Source organism: Lepus europaeus, chromosome 18 (assembly GCF_033115175.1).
Source record: "Lepus europaeus isolate LE1 chromosome 18, mLepTim1.pri, whole genome shotgun sequence".
NCBI lineage: Eukaryota > Metazoa > Chordata > Mammalia > Lagomorpha > Leporidae > Lepus > Lepus europaeus.
The window spans coordinates 59,951,652-59,975,519 of NC_084844.1; the positions used below are offsets into that span (position 1 = coordinate 59,951,652).

The 23,868-nt window shown below is 45.0% G+C and overlaps 1 protein-coding gene and 1 non-coding gene across 3 annotated transcripts in view; both read left to right on the top strand.

Moving 5' to 3' along the window:
* AKAP10 (A-kinase anchoring protein 10) overlaps positions 1-15,465 on the top strand; it is an 85,974-nt gene extending 70,509 nt beyond the window's left edge. For both annotated transcript variants that reach the window (XM_062215400.1, XM_062215398.1), the window contains 3 exons: positions 2,501-2,553; positions 3,191-3,286; positions 8,681-15,465. In XM_062215400.1, coding sequence (XP_062071384.1) covers positions 2,501-2,553; positions 3,191-3,286; positions 8,681-8,686 — 155 coding nt within the window. In that variant the 3' untranslated portion in view covers positions 8,687-15,465. The remainder of the gene's footprint in view (positions 1-2,500; positions 2,554-3,190; positions 3,287-8,680) is intronic.
* A 2,078-nt stretch (positions 15,466-17,543) lies between these two features.
* On the top strand, positions 17,544-17,705 carry LOC133747420 (U1 spliceosomal RNA). The gene has a single exon (XR_009864369.1). It is a non-coding gene; the product is annotated as a U1 spliceosomal RNA (small nuclear RNA).
* The last annotated feature ends 6,163 nt before the right edge of the window (positions 17,706-23,868 follow it).

Genomic DNA, 23,868 nt, shown 5'->3' on the forward strand with positions numbered 1-23,868 from the left:
GCCTATATGGGATGCCAGCGCTTCAGGCCAGGGCGTTAACCCACTGCGCCACAGCACTCATATGGGATGCCAGCACTGCAGGTGACAGCTTTACCTGCTATGCCACAGTGCCAGCCCCAAGACTGAGTTTTTAGAAGGGTGTATCTTAGAAGTTTTATGTAATCAAGGTAACTTACAAAGTGACATTAAAAGCATCTAGAGGAGAGTGTGGCAAGAAGGAGTTATGAAGAATGTTGTGAGCCTGTGTCCCTGAGTGGAATTCCCCTGGTGTCTAGTTGGAGTGATGAGGGAGAAAGCAGTCCTTGTGTCAGGAAAACCCTGGACTGTGGTGTTGAGGAGCATGGGTTCCACGTGTAGTCATCAGCGGTGTCTTTTTTTTTTTTTTTTTTTTTGACAGGCAGAGTGGATAGTGAGAGAGAGACAGAGAGAAAGGTCTTCCTTTTTGCCGTTGGTTCACCCTCCAATGGCTGCTGCGGCCAGCGCATCTCGCTGATCCGAAGCCAGGAGCCAGGTGCTTCTCCTGGTCTCCCATGCGGGTGCAGGGCCCAAGCACTTGGGCCATCCTCCACTGCCTTCCCAGGCCATAGCAGAGAGCTGGCCTGGAAGAGGGGCAACCGGGATAGAATCCAGCACCCCAACCAGGACTAGAACCCGGTGTGCCGGCGCCACAAGGCGGAGGATTAGCCTGTTAAGCCACAGCGCCGGCCGTCATCAGCGGTTTCTAAGCAGAGTTGAGAAGAGACAGAGGGAGACTATTAGACAACAGGGTTAGTAGTAATGAAGAAGAGGTTTTGAAGTTAGTGGTAGCAAAAATTAGAAGGAAAGTCTGACTTAAGAGATTTCCAAGATTGAATTCAAGAGATTGTAGTCCAAGGGAAACTGGGTGACAGATTCATATGTGAATGAGTAAATAAGGACAGAAGCGTTTTTTTGTTTTTTTTTTTTTGTTTGTTTTTTGTTTTTTTTTTTAACCCAGGTGAAAATTATGGTCTTAACTGAAACAGAGGATATAGAAAAAAGAATAAGCGGTGAGCTCAGTTTGGAACTTGTTAAATTTAACATGCCTTTGGACGATTTGAAAGTATGAATTTGATGCCCAAAGGGAGTTTCTGGGTTATTTGTATATTGAAGAAAATTGAAGCCCTAGCAGAGAAGAGAAGAGTAGTAGAACTCTCAAGAAGTGCCCTGTTACAGGAGCGAATGCAGAGGGCAGTCAGAGGTGCGGAGAGAGGGGGAGAGGGGGAGAGGCAGGAGCGCCAGCAGCGCGGTGCTGCTGATGAGACCGACCAGCAGCGGGGTAGACCTCCGACACAGCTCTCAGTGCTGTGGCCCTGGTGCTTCTGCCTGGCTGTAAACTTTGACTAAGCTAGTGCTCACACTTAAATTAATTAAAATTGTTGAGAGAAAAGGATTCAGGTTTGATGTTTTTCATAAAGGCTGTGTATCCCATTTACTGAATTAGAACTTTGCCTGAAGAAATAATCTGACAGTAACGCACGTAGTTTAAGGTACAGTTGGGAAGTTAATGTTTAAACCATTGAATAAAAGTTTAAACTGTATGTTTCATGTATAGAAATAGAGGCTAGGCTACTTCCTTGATAATCCCTCAGCGTCTGTGTGCAGATACAGGTCTGTGTGTCCTAGAAATTGAGGTGCGCTGTAGCTTGGCTAGAGCCTGGCCGTCCGAAACTCTGCTCTCACTCACCTCGTTTATGCAGACAAGACAGCCAGCATACAGCAGCACAGTCTGTACTATGAGGAGCTGGTCTGGGAAGTTTGGAAATACAAGAACTGGACCAGTGTCTCCTCATCTATTGCTAGTTTTTACCCAAGAGCAATATCTTGGTTATGGGTTTTTTTTAATTTGTTTTTAAGATTATTTATTTTAAAGGCAGAGTTACAGAGAGGCAGAGGCAGAGAGAAAGATCTTCCATCTGCTAGTTTACTCCCCAGATGGTTCCAACAGCCACAGCTGCGCTGATCTGAAGCCAGGAGCTTCCTCTGGGTCTCCCATACAGGTGCAGGGGCCCAAGGACTTGGGTCATCTTCTGCTGTTTTCCCAGGCCATAGCACAGAGCTGGATTGGAAGAGGAGCAGCCAGGACTAGAACCGGCACCCATATGGGATGTCAGCACTACAGGCAGCCGCTTTATCTGCTACACTAATAGCACTGATCCCTATGGTTTTGTTTTGTTTTTCATGTTTGCTGTAAATTTAACAACAGATAATAGTTGATTTCACTAAGTGAGGAAAGGAGAAGAAAAATCCAGAATTCTGAACAACTTTTAAAATGTATTTCAAACCATGGTATTTGCAAGTTAAATATTTTTACGAAAGCAATATAACTGGTGTTTTTATTGATGATAATATTCCTTAAAGAAAGAATATCCATGTATAGTAGGGAGCAGCTTTTAAAATAAAAGTATTTTTCAATGTAAACTTATGCATGAAATCCGAATTGTGCATGAAATCTACATTCAGTTTTGGCTTTGTTTGTTAGGATCCATGTTCTCACAAGCCATGAAGAAGTGGGTGCAAGGAAATACTGATGAGGTAAATGCAACTTTTATTGTGAAGATTCCTGTTTGTGAGTACCACTTGTGTCCAAGAAGAGTTTGAGGTTTTCTCTTTCTTTAGTTCCCATACTTTAGCAACATGGCCCACCTGTGTTCCCTTATCCAGGAAGTAACAAGAAAGGGTAAGGAGGGCTTCTTCGCATTTCACAATTGCCTGATGGTAGAAGTGATCTGCAGCCCAGAGACCATGGCCACTGAAGGATATCCATGCATTCAAGTTTTCATCGACCAGCAGGCATCAGTAGTCAATGCAAAAAGCTTCTGTATTTCTGCACTCTCATTTTGACTGTTTAAGAGTGGAGGCTTGCTTTTTGAATAGTTTAATACATGAGAGATGGCAGCAGAAAAAGGAGTCTTATTTTGACCATCTAACATGAAAGTGGTCATGGTTCTTGATGCCCGTTGATTGATCCTGGAAGCCAATGAGTGGCGTGTGCATACTCCTGTATCATAGCCAGAGCATATTCCAGATTTTTTTCATACATGGGAATGTACTTCTTATCCAGATAAATAGAAATGATATGCATATACAGTTGTGTTTAGAGCACTGATTATTTGCATCTTGATTCTTCTAATGAGTAACCATTATCAACAGTTTGAATTACTTCCTTTAGGCCCAAGAAGAGCTAGCTTGGAAGATTGCTAAAATGATAGTCAGTGACGTCATGCAGCAGGCACAGTATGATCAACCATTAGAGAAATCTACAAAGGTAAGGATGACTTGTGTTCTGACCTAGCTTATGTAAATTATATTCCAGGTATATAAAGATTAAGAAGGACATAGGGGACTTCTGTGTGCACCTCTGGATTGCTGTGGGAATTGCCTTTTCATTATAAACAAGTAGAAAATTGATAAACTAAGTGAGCAAACTGTTTCCAGATTTTAGACAACGGGCGTGTAGGGCTGAAGAGTAACATTGAAGTAATCTTGTTTCACCACCAGAAGCAACCTACAAAGGGCAGAGAGAGGGCAGAGTCCAGTAGTCTTGTTGAATTTGAGGAGTCAGAAATAAAAATCCAGAGACCCTGATGTGTCTAGAAATTACAGAACAGGGGACAAAAGGGAGTTGCAGAAATTTAGAGAGGCTGTTGGCTGAATACGGATCTATGGATTGAAATTGCACATCTTCAGGGAAAGAACCACCAGAAATTATGAAGAAAGAACTCTGAGTAGTTCTGGTTCCTCCTGGTCAGAATGTTATACACAGAACTCTGGGTAGTGTCCACACAAAGGTTATGCCTTGCTACTGGGGCTGAGTTAGCCCCAGAGTAAAGCGCTTCAACCAAGAGGGACAGGCATGTGGTAAAGCAATTAGATACCACTTGAGATACCTGTACTTCATAATGGAGTGCCTGGGTTTGAGTTCTGTCTCCCAACTCCAGCTATGTGTTAGTGCACACCCTGGGAGAAAGCAGGTGACACAGCACAAGCAGTTTGGTTCCTGCCCCCATGTGGGTGACACAGACTGAGTTCCTGGCTCCTGGCTTTAGCCTGACCCAACCTCAGCTGTTGGGGACATTAGGGGAGTAAACCAGTGGATAGAAGATCTTTTGTTCTCTGTTGCTCTAAATTTCAAATAAATAAGTCTTTAAAGAAATGAAAGAAGAAAGAACCAGTGGGACAAGTAGCAAAGTAGATTTAAACCGAATGATATTAATAATTATATTAGATGTAAATGGTCTAAGTAGTCTAGTTAAAAACTAGATTGTAGGATTGGAAAATAAAGCAGAAAAAGTAAAAAGGCAAAAGAATGAAAAAGATAAGCATGCAGACACTGTCAGAACTAAGCTAGAGTGGCCATTAATGCAAATCAGAGTTAAAATTCAGAAGAAGGAGGATTACTAGGTGCAGCTTCTAGAAAAGATGAAGAATCCTAATTATGTATGCAATTATTAAGAAGTTCAAGGGACAGCATTGCGGTGCAGAGGGTTGCAGTGCTGGTTCGAGTCCTAGCTACTCTGCTTCTGATTTAGCTTCCTGTTAATGCACCTGAGAAGGCAGCCTGTGGGAGACCTGGATGGAGTTCCTGGCTCCTGGCTTTGGGCTAACTCAGCCCAGCCCTGACTGTATGGCCATTTGGGGGGAGTGACTCAGCAAACTGATGTCTGTCTGTCTCTGTCTCTGCCTTTCAAATAAATAGATATTTTCTTAAAAATGCTCAAAGTACATGAAGCAGAAATGGATAGAACTGCACAGAGAGGAAAAAAAAAATCTGTAATAACAGATTCCAGCAGATTCCAGCAGTCTGCTCTCGGTAATAGAAAGGGCATTGCTCTTGAAGAATCAGTAGACCCTGTCAACCAGTCAGACCTGAATCACATAAGAGTGCACCCAGCAACAGCAGAATGCACATTCTTTTTTTTTTTTTTGACAGATAGGGTTAGGGAGAGAGAGAGAAAGATCTTCCTTCATTGGTTCACCCCCCAAATGGCTGCTATGGCCAGAGCTACACCGATCCAAAGCCAGGAGCCAGCTGCCTCCTCCAGGTCTCCCATGTGGGTATAGGGGCCCAAGCACTTGGGCCATCCTCCACTGCCTTCCCAGGCCACAGCAGGGAGCTGGACTGGAAGAGGAGCAACCAGGACTAGAACCCGGCACCCATATGGGATGCCAGTGCCGCAGGCGGAGGATTAACCAAGTGAGCCACAGCGCTAGCCCCTGAATACACATTCTTTTGGTGTTCACATGAAGGATTTACAAAGATGTGTGGTATTCTCAGCCATAAAACAAATTTCAGTTTTAAACGATAGAAATCATCCAGAATATATGAAGAACTCTTAAATTAAGGAAGACTGACCATCTGATTTTTTTAATGACCAAAAGCTGTGGAAAGACTACATCTGAGAAGACATGAATGGCAAATCCTTATGTACATTGATAGTCATTAGAGAAATGCAAATTAAAGTGATTCTGAAATTTCACGTAAACATAGAAGAATGGCTAAAATTAATAAAACTTACAGTACCATGTGTTGACAAGATTGTGGAGTAGCTTAACATGCGATATTTTACTGCTTGGGATGCAAAATGATAGAGCCACTTTCCAAAACAGTTTGACAGTATCTCATAAAGTTAAACAAACTAGCCAGGCCTTTCCTTGAGGAATCTGGTGTCAGAATTAAGTTCTTGGACTGGTATGTTCTCCAGAGACCAGATTCCTACCTAGAAGATGCTTGCCAAGCTGCCCGTTTCTTATTAGCCAAGAAAGGTCAAAGCTAGAGGGGCTCTGTATTATTATACATATGATATATGATAGCCAATCCCTCCTTAATCCCCTCCATCCCATTTTCAGTACAGCTTCCTTATCCTCAGACATAGCTAGCATATTTTAGGCCAGAGACACTTTGTTTTATTCTATTCAGAGAGTAGATGTCAGATTTTTCTGCTGAGGTTGAATTTTGGGCAGAAGCAATCACATAATGTGGCTAATGAGAGCTTCAGAACCATCACTGTCAGATCTGCCTGCTTCTGCCTTGGGCTTTTGACAGGTCTTCATGTTTGCATGCACCCTCATCAGTTCACCAGAGGTATGTTGCCACCAATTTTTGACAGTGTAAACCAGGTTACTTCTCAGCTGCCTTTACTTCAGTGTTGGGATTGAGTATTTGGGGTCTGCTGTATGATTTAACACTTGTCCATTTACTTCCAGCTTCCAAAATGTTGTTGCCACTTCCAACCTTTTGTCCACTCATGTGAGTTTGTGTTTACAGAGAAAAAATGTGGTGCAGTGAAAGAAGGAGTGAACTGAATGAGTGTGATCAGTCCACCAGTTTTCCCTGGAGGGCAGATAGCTGATTCAGAAATTAGGAAATTCAGATTTCCCTTTTCTGTGGATTCACCACTAGTTCTCATCTTGCCCAGAAACTACACAAATAGCTTTCAGAAAATTGAAGACAGTCACCTAGTCTCCCTTCTGTCTTTTCTTCAAATGAGACATTCTCAGTTCCTTCAGCACTTTTACTTTGTTACTTGAGTTGATTCCTGAGGACTTAATGTGACAGAATTTCTGCTCATGTTCTTCGTGCAGACATGAAACTACTCCTCTCTCACTTACATTAACCAAAAACTAGGAATCAGAAAAAAGTATGTTCAGATGACATGGAACTCTCAGTACTTTTGAGGGCTTTACTTTGGTTTAGATTCATCATCACCCATTGCTTTCCAACTTTCCAGACAACGTTTTACTGTGAGAGCTGACATTATCACAGTGTGGTGTAACTTTTCATTGTGCTGATTCATACCAAAGCCCTGTTCGCTTTTGCAGACTCTATCCTCTTTTCTGTGAAAGGGTGATACTTTTATCTATATATATCTTCTGGCTCAGTCAAACTAAAATAGCAAGGAGCAAGCTAAAGGTGTTTAAAAAAAACACAGGGTGGTTATTTTTGTGATTCTCCATTATCATGGTGGTGATCAAATGTTTGACAATAAGATTATGTTCTTTAGAAACCATTTTGGAAAGCAGATGTTTAAAATTCAGACTTCTCGTTTGAGTTACATATTCAGATTTTATTACCATGTGCTTTTCATTTTGGAGATAGGCAGATGTGTTTTGCTATATTTTGGATCTTGAGCTTGCCAGGCCTTCTCTCTGATTTGTCAGGATGTCTGTGATGCCTGTCCCTCGGGCACTAAAACCAGCAAAACTAGCTGGGTCCATTTTTAGGCAATGTGTGCAACTTCTGCAAATGGCTTTCCTTTTCCAGTCCCTCATTTCCTCCTCAGTGGGTAAGAGAAATTGGACCAGAAAACCTCAGAAGGACCCCTTCTGATTCTTACTCCATGGTTTTAAGGTTGTAAGCAGCCGTAGGCCCTTGCAGGAATACTCCGTCTTTCTAGCCTGTGTTGATGACTCTGCCTGGAACCGTTAACTCGACGTTGCCTCTGCAGTGTGCTTGGACATTGAGCACGAGCTGCCTCACGCACTTCCTGAGTTGTTTCATGAGCCTAGTCTCATGTTACAAACAGTGGGCCATGTCCTCTGACATGTTTATCTTCTCCTCAGTCCTCATGAGCTTGGTCTGGGGAGCCTTGGAGTTGAGAGTTCTTGGGCATATTCTATGACATTATCATTTAATGGATCCCCTGTGGATGCATTAAGACTGTTTCAGGTTTCCCCTGTTACAAGCAATATTTATTTTCATTTTATTTTAAAGGCACAAAATGGAGAGAGAATTCAGGTCCTCAATCCACTGGTTCACTCCTCAAATGCCAAACAGTTGAGTCTGGGCCAGGCCAAGCCAGTAACCTAGAACTCCAAGCAGCTGCCTCCCAGGGTGAACATGAGCAGGAAGCTAGAATTAGAAGTGGGGCTAGTACCTGAACCCTGGCACTCTGATAATGGGATGCAGATATCCCCGGCAGTGTCTTAATTGCCATGCCAAACACTCCACAAACAATATTTTTATGAATGTCTGTATATTTAGATCTTTACCCTCTCTTAGGAGTATGCTGTAGGGTGAATTTCTAAAAGTAGAATTATTCTGTAAAAAAAGTGGGAATATTTTTCATTGTGAAATCTGTTGCCAAAATGTAATGGTAAAACAGTCTGGATGCTGGTCTTTGTTGTGTGATGCAGAGTGAGTTATTTAACCTCTTTCAGCTTCCATTTACTCATTTGTAAATGAAGATAATGCCCCCTCCCCTACCTGTGGCCCAGTAGGTTAATCCTCCACCTGTGGTGCCGCCGGCATCCCATGTCGGTGCTGGTTCTAGTCCCAGCTGCTCCTTTTGCAACCCAGCTCCCTGCTGTGGCCTGGGAAGGCAGTGGAAGATAACCCAAGTCCTTGGGCCCCTGCACCCACATGGGAGACCAGAAAGAAGCACCTGGCTCCTGGCTTCGGACTGGTGCAGCTCTGGCCATTGCGGCCATTTGGGGAGTGAACCAACAGACAGAAGACTGTCTCTCCCTCTCACTGTAACTCTACCTCTCAAATAAATAAATAAAATCTTTTTTTTAAAAAATGAAGATAATAATTGTATTTTACCTCGAAAGATGGTTGTCAGTTCTGGCTGTCATAAACTGTGGTATATAGTAACACCTGCTAATGATAATGGGTCACTTGTAGCAATGTACCTTACCTTTTTTTTTTTTTTTTTTCCAGCTATGACTCAAGCCTGAGATGAAGGAAATCTACTTTTGAGAAAACAGAAAACTTTTTTCCTTTGGTTGGAATCTTCAACACAGCCAGTGAAAACAGAGCACTATGTTTCCTTTCACTGATCTATCACTGTTGTTTCCAAGAAAGAATGGGAGACAATCCTAGACTTCTACCATAACGCAGAGTAACATGTAGACTTGATGCTCATGATGTTCACACAGTGAGAGTCGTAAAGATACAAAGTGGCATTGTTTACATTACTAGAAAATTCTTAGTTTTCCATGGCAATAACCCATTTATGAGAGAGTTTTAGCCCCCTGGAATAGACAAAGGACCACATGCCTTGGGAGGCAGATCAGCCTGGGGCCGCTGTCACACTGATCCATCTCCGGCAGCATCACAGAGCAGGTGCCGGAGGTGCTGTGTGTAGTCCTCCTCAAACAGGAGTGAGCCCACCGAGAGCCAGGCGGTGCTAACAGAGAGGACTCAGCTGTGTTGTCTTCCTTCACAGAGGCATTACTTGAGAAGGAGACTGACAGGTCATGGGTCAGGTCTCAGTGACATCATCGTTCCCGTTGGTGGCAGTATACAATTTACACACCTTCATTGCTCCTGAGATGCAGCGTCCTCACAGTTGTCTCTGCTGCTGACAAAGCGTGATTCTAGTTCACTGTGAGCATTCAGACTTGCTCCTTTGAGTTCTGTGCTCCAGTGACGTAACGTTCCTTTCAGCATATGTGTGAAAAGAATGAATAATGATCACTCCAGTTTTTCCTCTGTAGTGTCTTGAACAAAATGGTTATTCCCAGATTGTACTTTTTTTTTTTTTTTTTTTTTTCCAAGTAAGATGGACAGGTTGGGCTGGAGGGAGAGGAACTCGCCCAGGTTTGCCTCCCCTGTTCTTTGCTCTGAGCTGGGAAGTGTACAGTTGGCGGCCTTTTTTCTTTCTGTCTTCAGGACAGTAGACTCACTGCTCTTGTGCTCAGTCAGCTCTTTTGTGGGGACCCCACAGCCGTCAGCAGGGCTGCCCAGTTGGCAAGCACACTCCACCGGCCCTGTGGTGCCAGTGCCTCCTCGATGTGCGTGATTGTTTGAAGGGGAAGTTTGTTCTCTTAGATGTTACTGCTTTTGCAAAAAAGAAAAAATACTATATATATATATGTACTATATATATATAAATATATAGCTATCGATCACTTCTGTCCTTGAGAAAGTCTTGAACAAAGGATTTGTTCCATTGCATTAGTTGATTGTATAGAGGCGCCTGTTTCATCAGCAGAAGAGGCGAAAAGGCCGTGTGTGAGTTTTGGTACTGTGTACCACCTGTTGTTGTTCTGAAGCGACGTATTCCTGTACGTAAACCATATTCTATTTAATTGTGTTTGATTCTAAAATATATATATATATGAATTATATTTAAAATCGTGTCAGCTTTCTGCTTTCAGGGCATTTATGGCTCTTCTGTTGAATATTTTAATCCTTCCAAATAATTCCATTTGCTTTACAAAATCCCTGAACTTGAGCCACTACTGGACTTAGCCTTGTGTTTGCACTGTATGGCATAGACCTGAGGTTTTTATTAAGGATATATGCTGTGATTAACTTATTTTGTTCTTTTTAACAAGAATATTTTCATCTATCTCACCTTGCTTCAATCTAAATGATGGAAAAGCAATACAAAGGTCATAGAATAAACTGGTTTGGGGTAACTCTGGCTGCCTCTGCATGTTGTGGAGTAACAATTTCTGGAAGATTCTAGGCTCTTTAAGCTAATGCTTTCAGTTGAGATCATTTCTGATGGTATGCATTTTGTGCTTCTGAGCGGGAGATCCCAGTAGTTGTAAGCCTGTGGTAGAGGGAAGAGCAAGTTTGAGGTTTTGTTCCTTTTTTCTGCTCCACCCCTCGGCCCACCCCTGTGGTGACATGCAGAAGTTGGAATTGGGTTTGTCTGACATTCAGCACCCTTTGTGTCCCAGACTCTGGTGAGGGCATCTGGAGCATATGACTCCCTGGCAGGATTTTTATAGGTTCAAGGAATCAGTTGAATAAGCTTCACCTTTATCATGTCATTGACATCAAACACAAATTGTTTAAAAAGAAAAGATGCCAATGAGAAAGTGATACCTTTGGGAACTTTGTGTCTAAATAACTTCTGCAAGATTCGGTGAAAGTAAAAAGCAAATGTCAAACCAGCTGCAGTGAAGAGCAATAAAAAACAGGGAGCAACTTTTTGTAACTTTATCTACGTGAGTTTCAGTAGTGTGTAGCGCTTTCTGAATTGTAAGCATTTTACAGTACTGGCGCTTTAACTGGTTCAGTAGGAATCTGGAGGGGAAGGTCACTCTGTGCAAGTGTTGAGAGCTAAGACCCCAGCGCAGCAGCTGACCTCTAGTGGTGTGTCTGGGGACCTGACTGACTCACCGTAACCCCCTCCCGGCCCCCACCTGCACTGGCACAGGAGTAGGGGCCACGATTCTGGAGGAAGACTTTGCTCTCCCACTGTTTCCTCCCTGTCCCCCACACACCAGCTGATCCAAACGAGCCGAATTCTTTATTTTGGGAGTTTCTCATGGAGAAGAGGAGATGGCAGTCGCCATCTGGGGTGGTGGCTTGGAGGGGGCACTTATCCAGGCAGGAGCCTCCCTGTGCAGACAGGCCTGCGAGAGCAGCTGCCTTGGCGACCCTGAGGACTGCATGTGGTCCTGCACCCTTCCTTGGACTCCATTAGTCCCTCGGGTGTGCTTAGAATGAATTTGTGAGTTTTTTCAGAATCAGTCTGAATTGCCTTTCTACTGCATGTAACCAAGAGGACCATGGCTCTGATTCCCGATGACCCTGTGTCCTCAGCGTGTCTGCAAAGCACTGCTGAATTCTGGAGCATTCCCTTTGGTAAACTTTCCTTGGTTATCTTGTGTTTAAACGGAATCCTAATCTAATGTAAATGAAAGACACTGGCTCTTCCTTACAGTGAGGAGTGAGGAAGGGACAGGGTAGGTGCCTACATCCTGTGGGGTGGTGGCTGGGGGTTGTCTTCCTGTCTCCCGACTTCCTTCTCCACTCTCAGTAACTCTGTTAAACCTGGAAACACAGGGTATTCCAGTAATGAGTGCCCGACACAAGCTTAACATAGAGGAAGGGGATAATGATTACAAAGTTTGTAAATGCTGACTGCTTCTGTGGATGAGGCAGGGTCTCTGGCATTCGGCTGGAGGCACAAAGGGAAAGTAAGCACCAGTAAATCCTGTGAGGCGACAGCATCAGCGACCACAGTCGTAGCTGCCCTCTGATCCCGTTACAGGTGGTCACCGTGTGCCCTGAGGAAGCCATCCCCTGCTTGGGCAAAATCAGGAGTGGCTTGGAGCAGGGAGGATGGGGCTCTGCCTCCGGGACGGGCCTCGAGGTCATTTGTGACCATGTAGGATTTCTGCCCACTTTGTCTGGCACACAGGCAAGGTGTTCCTTTGGTACTGCCTACTCTGGCACGTTGAGGATGTCACAGACCTCACCTGGAATCCTTAGGCCTCTCGCCAAAGGGTGATAGCACATCCACCACCTCCTAGCACCCCTGAGGCACTGCAAGCCGGAGCCCTTTGGTGTCCCCTGAGTAGCCCTTGTACGCAGAGGCTGGAACAGTAGGCAAGGAGCCTAGGAAGAGCAGACTTGAATTCACCTCCCAGGGAACCAGGAATTGCAGGGAGCACATGAGAGACGAAGGCTGTGACAGCTGTGGTGTTTCTCCCAGCCTCAGATTCCCAGTCTCTTGCCTTAAAGGTGCCTTCTTCAGTCTCATCCCTGAGTGATTCCAAGCCAGCCTCTGCCTGAATCATGGGAAGGGTCTCACATACCGTACCTGTGGAGGAGGCTCTGACTCGAAGAAGCACCTCGCCAGGACTTAGGGCTTTGGAGTAAGGGCAGCTCTTAAGTGTGGACCCCAGCCTCACCAGCTCCCCAGAGCCCAACAAGAGCACCCAGGTGTTAGTTTCCCGTGGCCAACAGCAACCTTTGTTCCTTCTAATTACAGAACAACTGATGTAGTGAATGTTTACTCTGTTATAACAAAGCTGGGCACTGTTTACAGTGCAAGGGCACAGGAACAAATTAAACAAACTTGGAAGCCCCACAGAGCTTGCTTTCTACTGAGGAGGGGATGGAAGTTGCATCTAGAATATATGTTGTTACTTTGGACTCAAGCTGACACTTTGAGCCCAGGTTTAACTTCCTTTACTCCTCAAAAGAAATCACTGGGTCTCCCCTTGGACCACCCCAAGGAGAGCTACAGCTTAGGGAGGGAAAAAGCGGCGATACTTTCTCAGCCCCATGCCCTGTGAGGACCAGTTGCTGTATTCTTCCATTTGTTTGCTGCAGACCAGGTTTAGGCACTTAGCCTGGGGTTGGGCACCTGGTTAGCAAAAAGCCTGCTGTCTGAGATGGTCAGAGTGAGCTTCTCTGTGAACAGGGTAAGGCTTAGAGGACGCCAGAGGATCAGCCCCAACCCCCATGGCTCTCTGCAGGACTTAAACACACGAGAATTTTTAAGAACCAGAAACAGGGCTAGTGTAAGGTTACTGCACGCATGCACTACCAGATCACAACCTTGGTAAAAAACTGGCTGTGGAACTAATTCCATGAAGTGATTGGCTCCCTCTGAGTTCTACTGAAATGATGGTAAGGACTGGCCAGCGTAATCCAGTATGTGCTGGCTCCAGCCACTGTCACAGCCTTACAAAGGAAGTACTTGTTTTTCCCTTAGAATTGAGGACAGTAGTCGTTTGCTCTTGTCTCGTTTTGCTGCTCATTCGTACTCGCCACAGGCTAGTATGGCAGATGTTGAAGACTTAAGAAAACTGGTGACTTTAAAATGAAAACATTCCAGCTGTTACCTTAAAGCAGTAGTTCTTAAACTTGCACTCGCATCAGGATCCCCCAGAGACTTCTTAAAACGTAGATTGCTGGGCCTAACCCGAGTTTCTGATTTCCTAGGTTTGGGTTAGGGCCCGAGAATTTGCATTTTTCACAGATGGACAGATGATGATTACGCTGCTTTGGAGTCGACACTTTTGTGGATCACTGCCTTAAAGTCTTTCCAGCAAATCGGGAAATCAGCGTTTCCATTTATTGGCTATATAGAAGTATAGCTTGAGGCCCATTACCCATGATTCACTCAACACGAGTCCTTTGTTAGTCAAATGTGTATCAATGCTGAGAGCACCCAAGCCCCGCCCCAGTCTCATCATGAGAACCTGGCCAGCGCTGAGGCCATCAAGGCCATCCTCACTGGGGTGGAGCTTAGCGGAGGCCACCACACAGCAGTCTCAGCCCCATAGTCAAGAGCTCCCCAGACCTGGTGCCTTTGCTGGGGACGGGGCGCCTGACAGTCCCCTAGGTCTGAGACTGCGCTGTTGGGAATCACACCTAAGTCCCCATGGACCGTTTTGCACTAATCCTGCCTCATCCATGTCCTTCCAGCTTACCTCCCAGGTCCTTGCTGCCAGTTACCCTCCAGGATCCTGACCATGACTTTCCTGGTACCTCACTTCTTCCTTCCTTTCTCGTTTGCCGAATCTCCCTCCTGACCATTTGTTCTCCAGCATGCGTTTTCCTGATGGCCTGTTAATGTCACTATGCTAGGTGCTGAGGACACAGTCGTACCCGGGACAGACACACTGCCTGCCCTCCCTGTGGTCTAGGAAGCGAGGAATTACAAGTGGGATGAGCGCTGTGAGAGGAAGGAAGCTTCCGGGGGGGATTTAGGTGGACACACTCACCCCTATGACTTACACTCCCTGGTCATCTCAGTCTTTCTGCCTGTCCTACACGTCTCCTCTCCCTCAAGATGCTGTTATTGCACAGTCCTAACTACATATCCAGGCCACTCTTAATCCCCCTCCCCAGCTGGAGCAGGACTCCATGTCCAGGTTGTCCACCAGCACCTGCTCCTAGCCACTGCTGCCACCACAGATTTGCTCAGACTCCTCACTGAAACCCTTGACCACCCGGGAGCCAGTCCTCCGCCATCTGGCTGCAGGCGGCCCCTGGCTTGCTCTCCAAGTCTGTGATACACCACTCCTTTCTCCATGCCTTTGTTCCGCCCCAAGAAGCGGCACTGGCCATGGTGACCATCGGCCCAGCAACCTGTGGCCTGTGGTTCTTCACCTGTTCTTTTCTCAAGAATGGGAAAATACTGAGGATGGTGTTTTACTCCACCCGTAACCAAACTCGGTCATCTGCCGCAACTGCTCTACCTCTGGTTTCTTCTCACACGTGTTAGCCCACAGCAACCTCAGATGGGGCAAGTCTGAATGGTCATAGATTCCTCCTGTGGGAGTGGGTTAAAAGAAGGGAGAGAAGGAACTTAGTCATTCCAGGAAGATACTCCTTCACCATTACAAGGGTTTAGTTTTGTAAACCAGCTTTTCAGAGCAATTTCAAAAGCAGTTAAGTGAGCAGTTTTGGTGCAAGGACTACAGACATAAGCCTATAACTTGGGGGTGGGGGGAAGACAGTCCTAAGGGGATGATTTGCATGAAACTCTCCAATGAGAGTGTCAGAGGTGTGTCTTCAAAGTGCTGCAATCAAACACCTTAGACACGAGAGAGGAGGTGCACGTCCAAGACACTGGCTGTAGGTATCATGAAGACGTTGATAGCCAAGATGCTTGTAGAGAATTTGAATCAGATTGTTATTTGAAATACGAGAATGGGGAAAAAGCAATATTTTGTATTAATGTATTATTGTATATAATGTTATTTTAAATAAGCATGTGTAACTAAATTAATAAATTAGATACTATAATGACATCTGACTTCATTGACATTCCTAAATGCTTAAGCCACTCAGAGACCTTGGTTTTTTTTTTAAATTTCTTTCATAGTGATAAAATATGGATTTGCTGCCTGTCACCTGCCAAACAGATTCCAAATTCAGACCCTGAATTACACATCTCCTACTCGTTCCTCCACGGGTTTTTAATTCTTAGAGTCAAGGCGAACACACTATAAAATGACCTCTCCAGGGTGGACATTTGTCCTACTGGGTAAGCTGCCAGTTAGGATGCCTGTCCCACATCAGAGTGCCGAAGTTGGAATTCCTCTGGCTTCTGACTCCAGCTCCCACTGATGCAGACTCTGGGAGGCAGGCAATGATGGCTTAAGTAATTGAGTCACCACCCAGGTGGGAAAATCAGAAGGTGTTCCCATTTTCTGGCTTTTCAGAGCCACCCAGCCTCTGCCTTTTTGGGCATTTTATTTGAGAGGCAAAGATAACGGTGGTATCTCTCTCTTTCTCTCCCTTTGAAATTAATAAAACTCTTTAAATGGATTAGGGACCAGCTTTGTATCACAGAGGGTTAAACCACTGCTTGCAATACAGGCATCCCATATTGGAGTGCCAGTTTCAGTCCTGGCATTTCTACTTCTGATCCAGCTCCTTGTTCATGCACCTGGGAAAGCAGCAGCAGATGACCCAAGTCCGTGGGCCCCCCGACACCCTCGTGGGAGACCAGGTGGAGTTCCGGCTTTTGGCTTCTGCCTGGCCCAGCGCTGGCTGTTGTGGGCATTTGGTGACTGAACCAGCAGATGAAAGATGTTTCTCTCCCCTGGTCTCCCCGCTCCTCCATGGCCTTGTGTATCACTCTGCCTTTTGAATATGTAAACAAATCTTTGAAAAAAATTTACAGTGCCCTCACCCTTCACTGTGTATAAAGTTTTGCTTATCTTTGAGAACTAGCTCACTTCTGCCATCTCCTGCCAAGGTCTCCCCTGACGCCCTCTCTGGCTGACTTCCCCTGTGTGACTTCCCCAAACAGTGTCCAGTTTGACCTCATTGGAAGTCTGTTCTGGCCCTGTCTGCCCCATCAGATGGGAATGAGTTTTCTCAGGAACGGCCTGAGTTTGACCTCCAGGGAACAGGACCCAGAAAACTGCTAGAATAAACGGAAGTGTGCTTTAAGTGGAGAGTGCTCGTCTAATAACCTTTCTGAGTGCCTCTGCCCAGCCTCTGAACTAAGCCTGCCTGTGGCTCAGGGCAGAAAGATACCTTTTCTGCTCTTAGCAAGAGGCTCATTGGGCTAGCCCAGTAGTTCACAAAGTATCAAGGGTCCCTGAGACCCTTTCTAGAGGTCTACAAGATCAAAGCTATCTTCGTAACACTAAGATGTAGGTTGCCATGGCCACCATGTGACTGTTGGCGCTGACAGTGCAAAAGCCGGAGTGGGTGAGACTTCCGTCACCTTAGCAGGAATCTGGACAGTGACACTAAACTACCAATCATATTCTTCACCACCACATCCTGGAAAGAGGAAAGCTGGTTTCCCATAAGAATGTCCTTGATGAAGCAGTAACAATCACTCATTCTGCATCTCGACCCCATAGCGTGGATTTTTACTATATGTGACTCAGTGGAAAGTCTGCTTCCAAGCCAGCTTCCTGCTCATGTGCCTTTGGGAGCAGTGAGTGATGACCAGAGGACTTGGGCCCCTGCCACCCATATAGGAGACCCGGGTGGAGTTCCTTGTTCTTGGCTTCAGCCTGGCCTAGCCGTAGCTGTTTTGGCATTTGGGGAGTGAACCAGCAGATGGAAAATTGGTTCATTCATTCATTCTCCCTCTGTGCCTTTCAAATAAATTTTTGAAAAATTTTTTAAACTAGCTACTCATACTTGATATTTAAAAGACATTTTCTTGAACATGAATTAAGTGAGCCTGTCATATCAAGGAAAAGAATATTGACATAATTTACTGCCAAGGACAAAATTTGAATCTTCAAATACTGATTTTGGCAGATGGGAGTTCGCCACTGTGAGCTTGATAGTTTCCCAATGCTTAGTTCAGGTGAGATCTAGATAGCAAATGTCATTTAAGATATGTTTAATACTTGCCTGGCAGGGGAGATACCTTGATCATGAAGGTGGTGTTCCCAGGGTGAGGCTTAGCCATTGCCCTCCAGATGTGCTGACCCCTGCAATTTCCCCAAATGTGGGAAACTCGACTGCATAATTTGTGGTAGCGGGGGACTGCATTTGCACTCTTACCCTAATTAAAAAAAATTGTGTAATACATTTGGAAGATCTGCATAACTCAGTGAGCCAGTGTTTTCAAATGACCAAAGCATGGTGTACAAAACCGTGCATTGGTTAAAAAGGACCTATTGAAAGTGCAAGATGTAATCAATAATTTTGATAGAATATGCAAAGTTCATTGATATGATCTAGATTCTACATTGTAACTAATCACCCACTTGGGGCTGGTGCTGTGGTGTAGTGGGTAAAGCCACTGCCTGAAGTGCTGGCATCCCATAAGGGCGCTGGTTCGAGTCCCGGCTGCTCCACTTCCCATCCTGCTCTCTGCTATAGCCTGGGAAAGCAGTGGAAGATGGCCCAAGTCCTTGGGCCCCTGGGCCTGCATGGGAGACCCAGACGAAGCTCCTGGCCCCTGGCTTCAAATCAGCACAGCTCCGGCTGTTGCAGCTAACTAGGAAATGAACCAGCAGATGGAAGACTTTCTCTCTCTCTCTCTCTCTCTGCCTCTCCTTCTCTCTGTGTGTAACTCTTTATTTCAGATAAATAAATCAATCTTTAAAAAAAAACACCCACTAGTCAAATTCTGATCCAGTATCATGAATATCCATAAATCCTGAAGAATCTATTTGAGTTATTCCTCCCCTTTCCAACTACGTTATCAGTTTGGCCAGATTTTCTTCAACTCTAATAGCAAATACCACAGATCGAATGTAAAAAAAGATAAAGAAAATCCAGTTGTCCACTTTTCTCAAAATTTGGTTTGGAAAATATCAATTTTTTTCATTGTGTGTTTTATGTGCTGATTTATAATGGGCATAATGTTACTAAAAAATAAATATAATTTAAATTCCTTGGTTCTAAATACAGTAAATATGTCAGGAGTCTTCAGACTGAACATTTAAGAACTGCCAGATTAGTTAAGGAAATGGCAAAAATGCTGAAACACAGGCCAGCGTTGTGGCACAGTGGGTGAAGCTGCCTCTTCAGATGCCCACGACCCCTATCAGAGTGCTGATCTGATTCCCAGCTACTCTGCTGCTGATCCAGCTTCCTGCTAATGCACCCTGGGAGGCAGCAGATGACGGCTCCAAGTATTTTGGCCCCTGCCACCTACGTGGGAGATCTGGATGGAGCTGTAGGCTCCTAGTTTTGGCCTGGCCCAGCCCTGGCTGTTGTGAGCACTTGGGGAGAGAACCAGCAGATGGAAACACACACACACTTGCCCTCTCTCTTTTTCAAGTTGGATGAGAATAAATAAAAACAATCTTTTTTAAAAAGTGAACACAAAACTAAGGAACAGTATGGGAAAGGAATGGACAAAAGAGAAATGAAGTTGGACCAGCGTGGTGGTGCATCCCATATCTGAATGCCAATTTGAGTCCCAGCTGCTCCGCTTCTGACCCAGCTTCTTGCTAATGAGCCTAGGAAGCTTTGTCTGATGGCCAAAAACTTGAGTTCCTCCCACCCATGTGCGAGACCTGGATGGAGTTCCTGACTGAACCCTAGCTTTTGCAGTCATATGAGGAGTGACCCAGTGGATGAAAGATTTTCTCTCTCTTATTTCAAATATACTTGAAAATATAATAATATCAAATATATGTCAAACTCTCTGAATTTCAAATATAAATCTTTTATAAGAAGCCCTTTCAATCTTTAAAAATAAGAATGAAGAGATATGTTGTGAGAAAAAACAATTCCAAGAGAAAATTTTAAGTTGTTTAATTATATGAAAGTAAATTTATTTAATGACAAATTGAAAATTATAGTAGGCTTTTTAGTCTTTCCACTTGCAAAATTTTGAGACTTGTCCAAATGATTTAGGAGCTCAATGAGTGAAGATGAGGAAAAATTAATTAAATAAAACATCAATCCCAATACATTATTTGATAATAAAGATGTTAAATATGTTTTTAAAGAGTCCTTGACATTATTACAAGGATTACAAAAAGACTCAACACCATGAGCAGTATTGTTAATGTTAAGAGACATTCTCTACATAGTACATTCATTTTTTAAGCAGTAATATTACGACTTTATTGTCTCTATAATGAAAAAAGATGAAGCTTCGAACTGGATCTCTTGAGCCTTTGTCCTATCTCCTCCCAGTGTGAAGCTTTTGCATCTCTTAATAGCCAACATTCTGTGAGACCCGGAGGCAGACTCCATGCATTCACGCCTCAGCACAATCTTCTTTGGAGCTTTAGCCTTTTTCTGGAAAATCCGCTTAGTCTGCCTGCCATAGCCGCTCTGTCTCCCATCATAATGCCACTTTCCCTGGGCATACGGAGACGCTTTGTCTTTCTCATACTGTGTCACTTTGGTGCCCACCATGCTTCTTACAGAAGGTCTGGTGAGTTTCATTGGCGCAGACAGTCAGTAAGTACGTCTTAAGTGACCTCATTACATTAAGTGTAATGAAGAAATGAGAAGAGGTTGATATAGTTCCCCTCTCTCTCTCTCCCCCTCTCCCTCCCTCCCTTAAGATTTATTTATTTGAAAGGCAGAGCAATAGAAAGGGAAAATCATCTTCCATCTGCTGGTTCCCTCCCCAAATGGCCACAGCAGCCAGAGCTGGGCCAGGCCAAAGCCAGGAGCCAGGAACTCCATTCAGGTCTCCCATGTGGGTGGCAGTGTCCCAAATCCGTAGGCCATCTTCCGCTGCCTTCCCAGGCACGTTAGCAGAAAACTGGGTTGGAAGCCAAGTAGCCAGGACTCGAATTGGCACTCTGATATGGGACGCAGGTGTCCCAAGTAGTAGCTTTCCCCTCTGTGCCACAATACTGGCCCCTGTAATTCCCTGTTGTTAAAGCAGGGCTGGGGGTAGGGGGTGCCAGTGACCTGTGAGCTGGATTCACTCACCGGGGAACTCTGTTCCCCCTCATGCCCCTAACCAGTTACTACCCACAAAGGGAATAGTATCATGACTTCCTTAACAAACAACAACACCAAAAACAAAAGATTAGATTATGGATTTTGAAAATGGGACAAAGAGATCTTCCATCTGCTAGCTCACTCCCCAGATTGTCACAATGGCCAGCGCTGAGCCAGGCTGGAGCCAGGACCTTCATCCAGGTCTCCCACGTGGGTCGCAGGAGCCCAAACACTCGGGCCATCTTCTGCTGCCTTCTCAGGTGCATTAGCAAGGAGCTGGATCAGAAGTGGAGCAGCTGGGACTCGAACCAGTGCCCATATGGGAAGCCAGCATCACAGATGACATACCTGTCTTGAATTGAGAACTGCACGTTCCATGTAATAATCGTTTCCCAAACACACCAGACCCCTTCACTTCACTGAGATTTTATCGCTTTTGTAATCATGCCGCCTGCCATGCCATGCTCATTCTCAAAAGCCCAACTTCAACGTCTTCTCTACAAAGGTCTCCCTGATTGTCCAGCCCTCCCAGTCTCTCCCCACAGTAAATAACTTGTATCTGGTGTTAGGGCGCTTGCCTGCGCATGGGGCGGCTCCCTGCAAGTCCCTCCCATCTACGTGGCTCGCTCGCTCACCTCCTTCTCATGATTGTCCCCATGTATCTGCTCAGCGCCTGTCTCCTCGGGCTGTAAGGTAAGCTCTATGAAGACAAGGATTTGTGTCTGCTTCATTTATGTATTCCGGTCCCGTGCCTCGGAAAATGCCTGGCTCCAGAGTAAAGGCTGCATTTGTTGAATCAATACATCTTGTCTCTTGCTTGACCGGATCACTCTGCCCTGTTTCTGCTGCTCTTTCCCTCACTGAACAACAAATTCCTGGTCTTAAGGACGGTGTCTGAAGCAGCTCTGTACTGTCTTAGCAACGGGCGCTTCCCACAAGCCAAGACAACTTGTTAAATGCAAAACAAAAACTAGAAACAACTGATCAGATCCGTGTGGAATCAAAGGAGATCAAAGAGGGCTCTGGGCAAAGGTGGAAAACGAGTCAGGTGGACAAGAGAACAGGAAGAGAGCTTCTACCCAGGGACAGCATCCCCCAGTAATCCGGCAAGGCTGGAAGGTCGGATTAAGCAGAGGGAGGAAGAAGATGAAGCTGAGAAGGTAGCGAGGGGACACATCATTTCTTCATTCAGCGAGCGTGTAGTAGCTGAACAAGAGAGAGGATTTAGAGTCATTAGTGAACACCTAGGGATAAAGCGACTAGAGGGGTTGAGACCATAGAGTCCGGAAGAGGGAGTGCTGGCCTTTAGAAGCACCGAACTAGACCTTGTAAAGCCGCAGAAGCCCATTGAAGCGTCTACTGGTAGGATTTTAAGAAACCTTTCCTGGTTTTTTGTTTGTTTGTTTGTTTTAATATTATCTTTGCTTACAATAAAAGCAATAACAATTCATCGCAGGAAAATTTGAATATACAGAGAGCCATCCGGTGTTGGCCAAGAAACTCACTGTTCCTTGCCAAATCTGCTCACAGTTTTAGAAAGTAAGAGGGATACTGAGAGCGGGTCTGAGTACCCGTCTTTTTGTGTCTCTGTTTTTAAATGTATCTAGATAAACATTTGTGCGGCTTTTCCAAAAAAAGGTACCAGCGCTATTGTAATATACTTGCTGGAATTTCACACTTTTTTTCATTTTGGTTTGTTTATTTTTCTTCTATTTTTGCTGACCTCTCCCTTCCTCTTCACCCAAGAGACTCATGTGAACAACCTACTATGGATTTTTCCCATGGGAATACAATCACATAGAAACGTATGGAGACGGATGCTTACAAACACGCATGCAGACAGTACCCTTCCCATGTTTGTTAGCGTTGTTAAAAGACGTGATTCCATGGTACATGCTCCGCTGCGGTTTGCGGATACTTCAGGAAGGTTCTGGAAAAAGAAATGAAAAGGTAGGTTTATATGGGTGCGAAACATTTTGAAATCCACACATAGTTTTTTCTTTTTTTAAAAAAATTTTATTTATTTATTTGAAAGTCAGAGTTACACAGAGAGAGGAGAGGCAGAGTGAGAGAGAGAGAGAGAGGTCTTCCATCCGCTGGTTCACTCCCCAATTGGTCGCAACGGCCAGAGCTGCGCCGATCCGAAGCCAGGAGCCACGTGGGTGCAGGGACCCAAGGACTTGGGCCATCCTCCACTGCTTTCCCAGGCCACAGCAGAGAGCTGGATCAGAAATGGAGCAGCCAGGATTAGAACCAGCGCCCATATGGGATGACAGCACTTCAGGCCAGGGTGTTAACCCACTGCGCCACAGCGCCGGCCCCTACACATAGTTTTATCATAATACCCCAGTTGCCATCAACTTTTTGAAGACCCCCTCATATGCTTAGGTTTCAAACAAATTTTTGCACCAAAATAAGCTTATGTTTCAATTACATTTTTTTTTATTTGACAGATAGAGTTAGACAGTGAAAGAGAGAGACAGAGAGAAAGGTCTTCCTTTGTTGGTTCACCCCCCCAAAATGGCTGCTACGGCCAGCGCTGTGCCAATCTGAAGCCAGGAGCCAGGTGCTTCTTCCTGGTCTCCCACACGGGTGTAGGTGCCCAAGCACTTGGGCCATTCTCCACTGCCTTCCCTGGCCACAGCAGAGAGCTGGATCAGAAGTGGAGCAGCCAGGATTAGAACCAGCGCCCATATGGGATGCCAACGCCTCAGGCGGAGGATTAACCAAGTGAGCCATGGCGCCGGCCCTATTACATTTTTTATGAACATCTTGAATTACCCTCATATTACTGGATGGGATTCCTTCAAGCTGGCTGAAGCAAATTTAATTAACCCTTGTCAATAGTTGCATGCATATTAATGCCAGAGTGTAGGTGCACCAGATTCAGTCACTCCCTGTTGTTAGCCATTCACTATTTTGTGAGTGTTACTATGAAACATGCTATATTACATTTATCCTTTAGGAATTGGTTCTTTTATTTCTTGGGACAGAATCCCTGGAATGAAACTGCTAGGTTTGCTAGGATATGGACTTTTAAAAAATATTTATTTTATTTATTTGAAAGACAGAGTTACAGAGAGAGGTAGAGCCAGAGAGAGAGGTCTTCCATCCACTGGTTCAATCCCCAAATGACTGCAACAGCTAGAGCTGAGCCAAATCGAAGCCAGGAGCCAGGAGCTTCTTCTGGGACTCCCACGTGGGTGCAGGGGCCCAAGGACTTGGGCCATCTTCCACTGCTTTCCCAGGCCATAGCAGAGAGCTGGATTGGAAGGGGAGCATATGGGACTAGAGTTAGTGTCCAT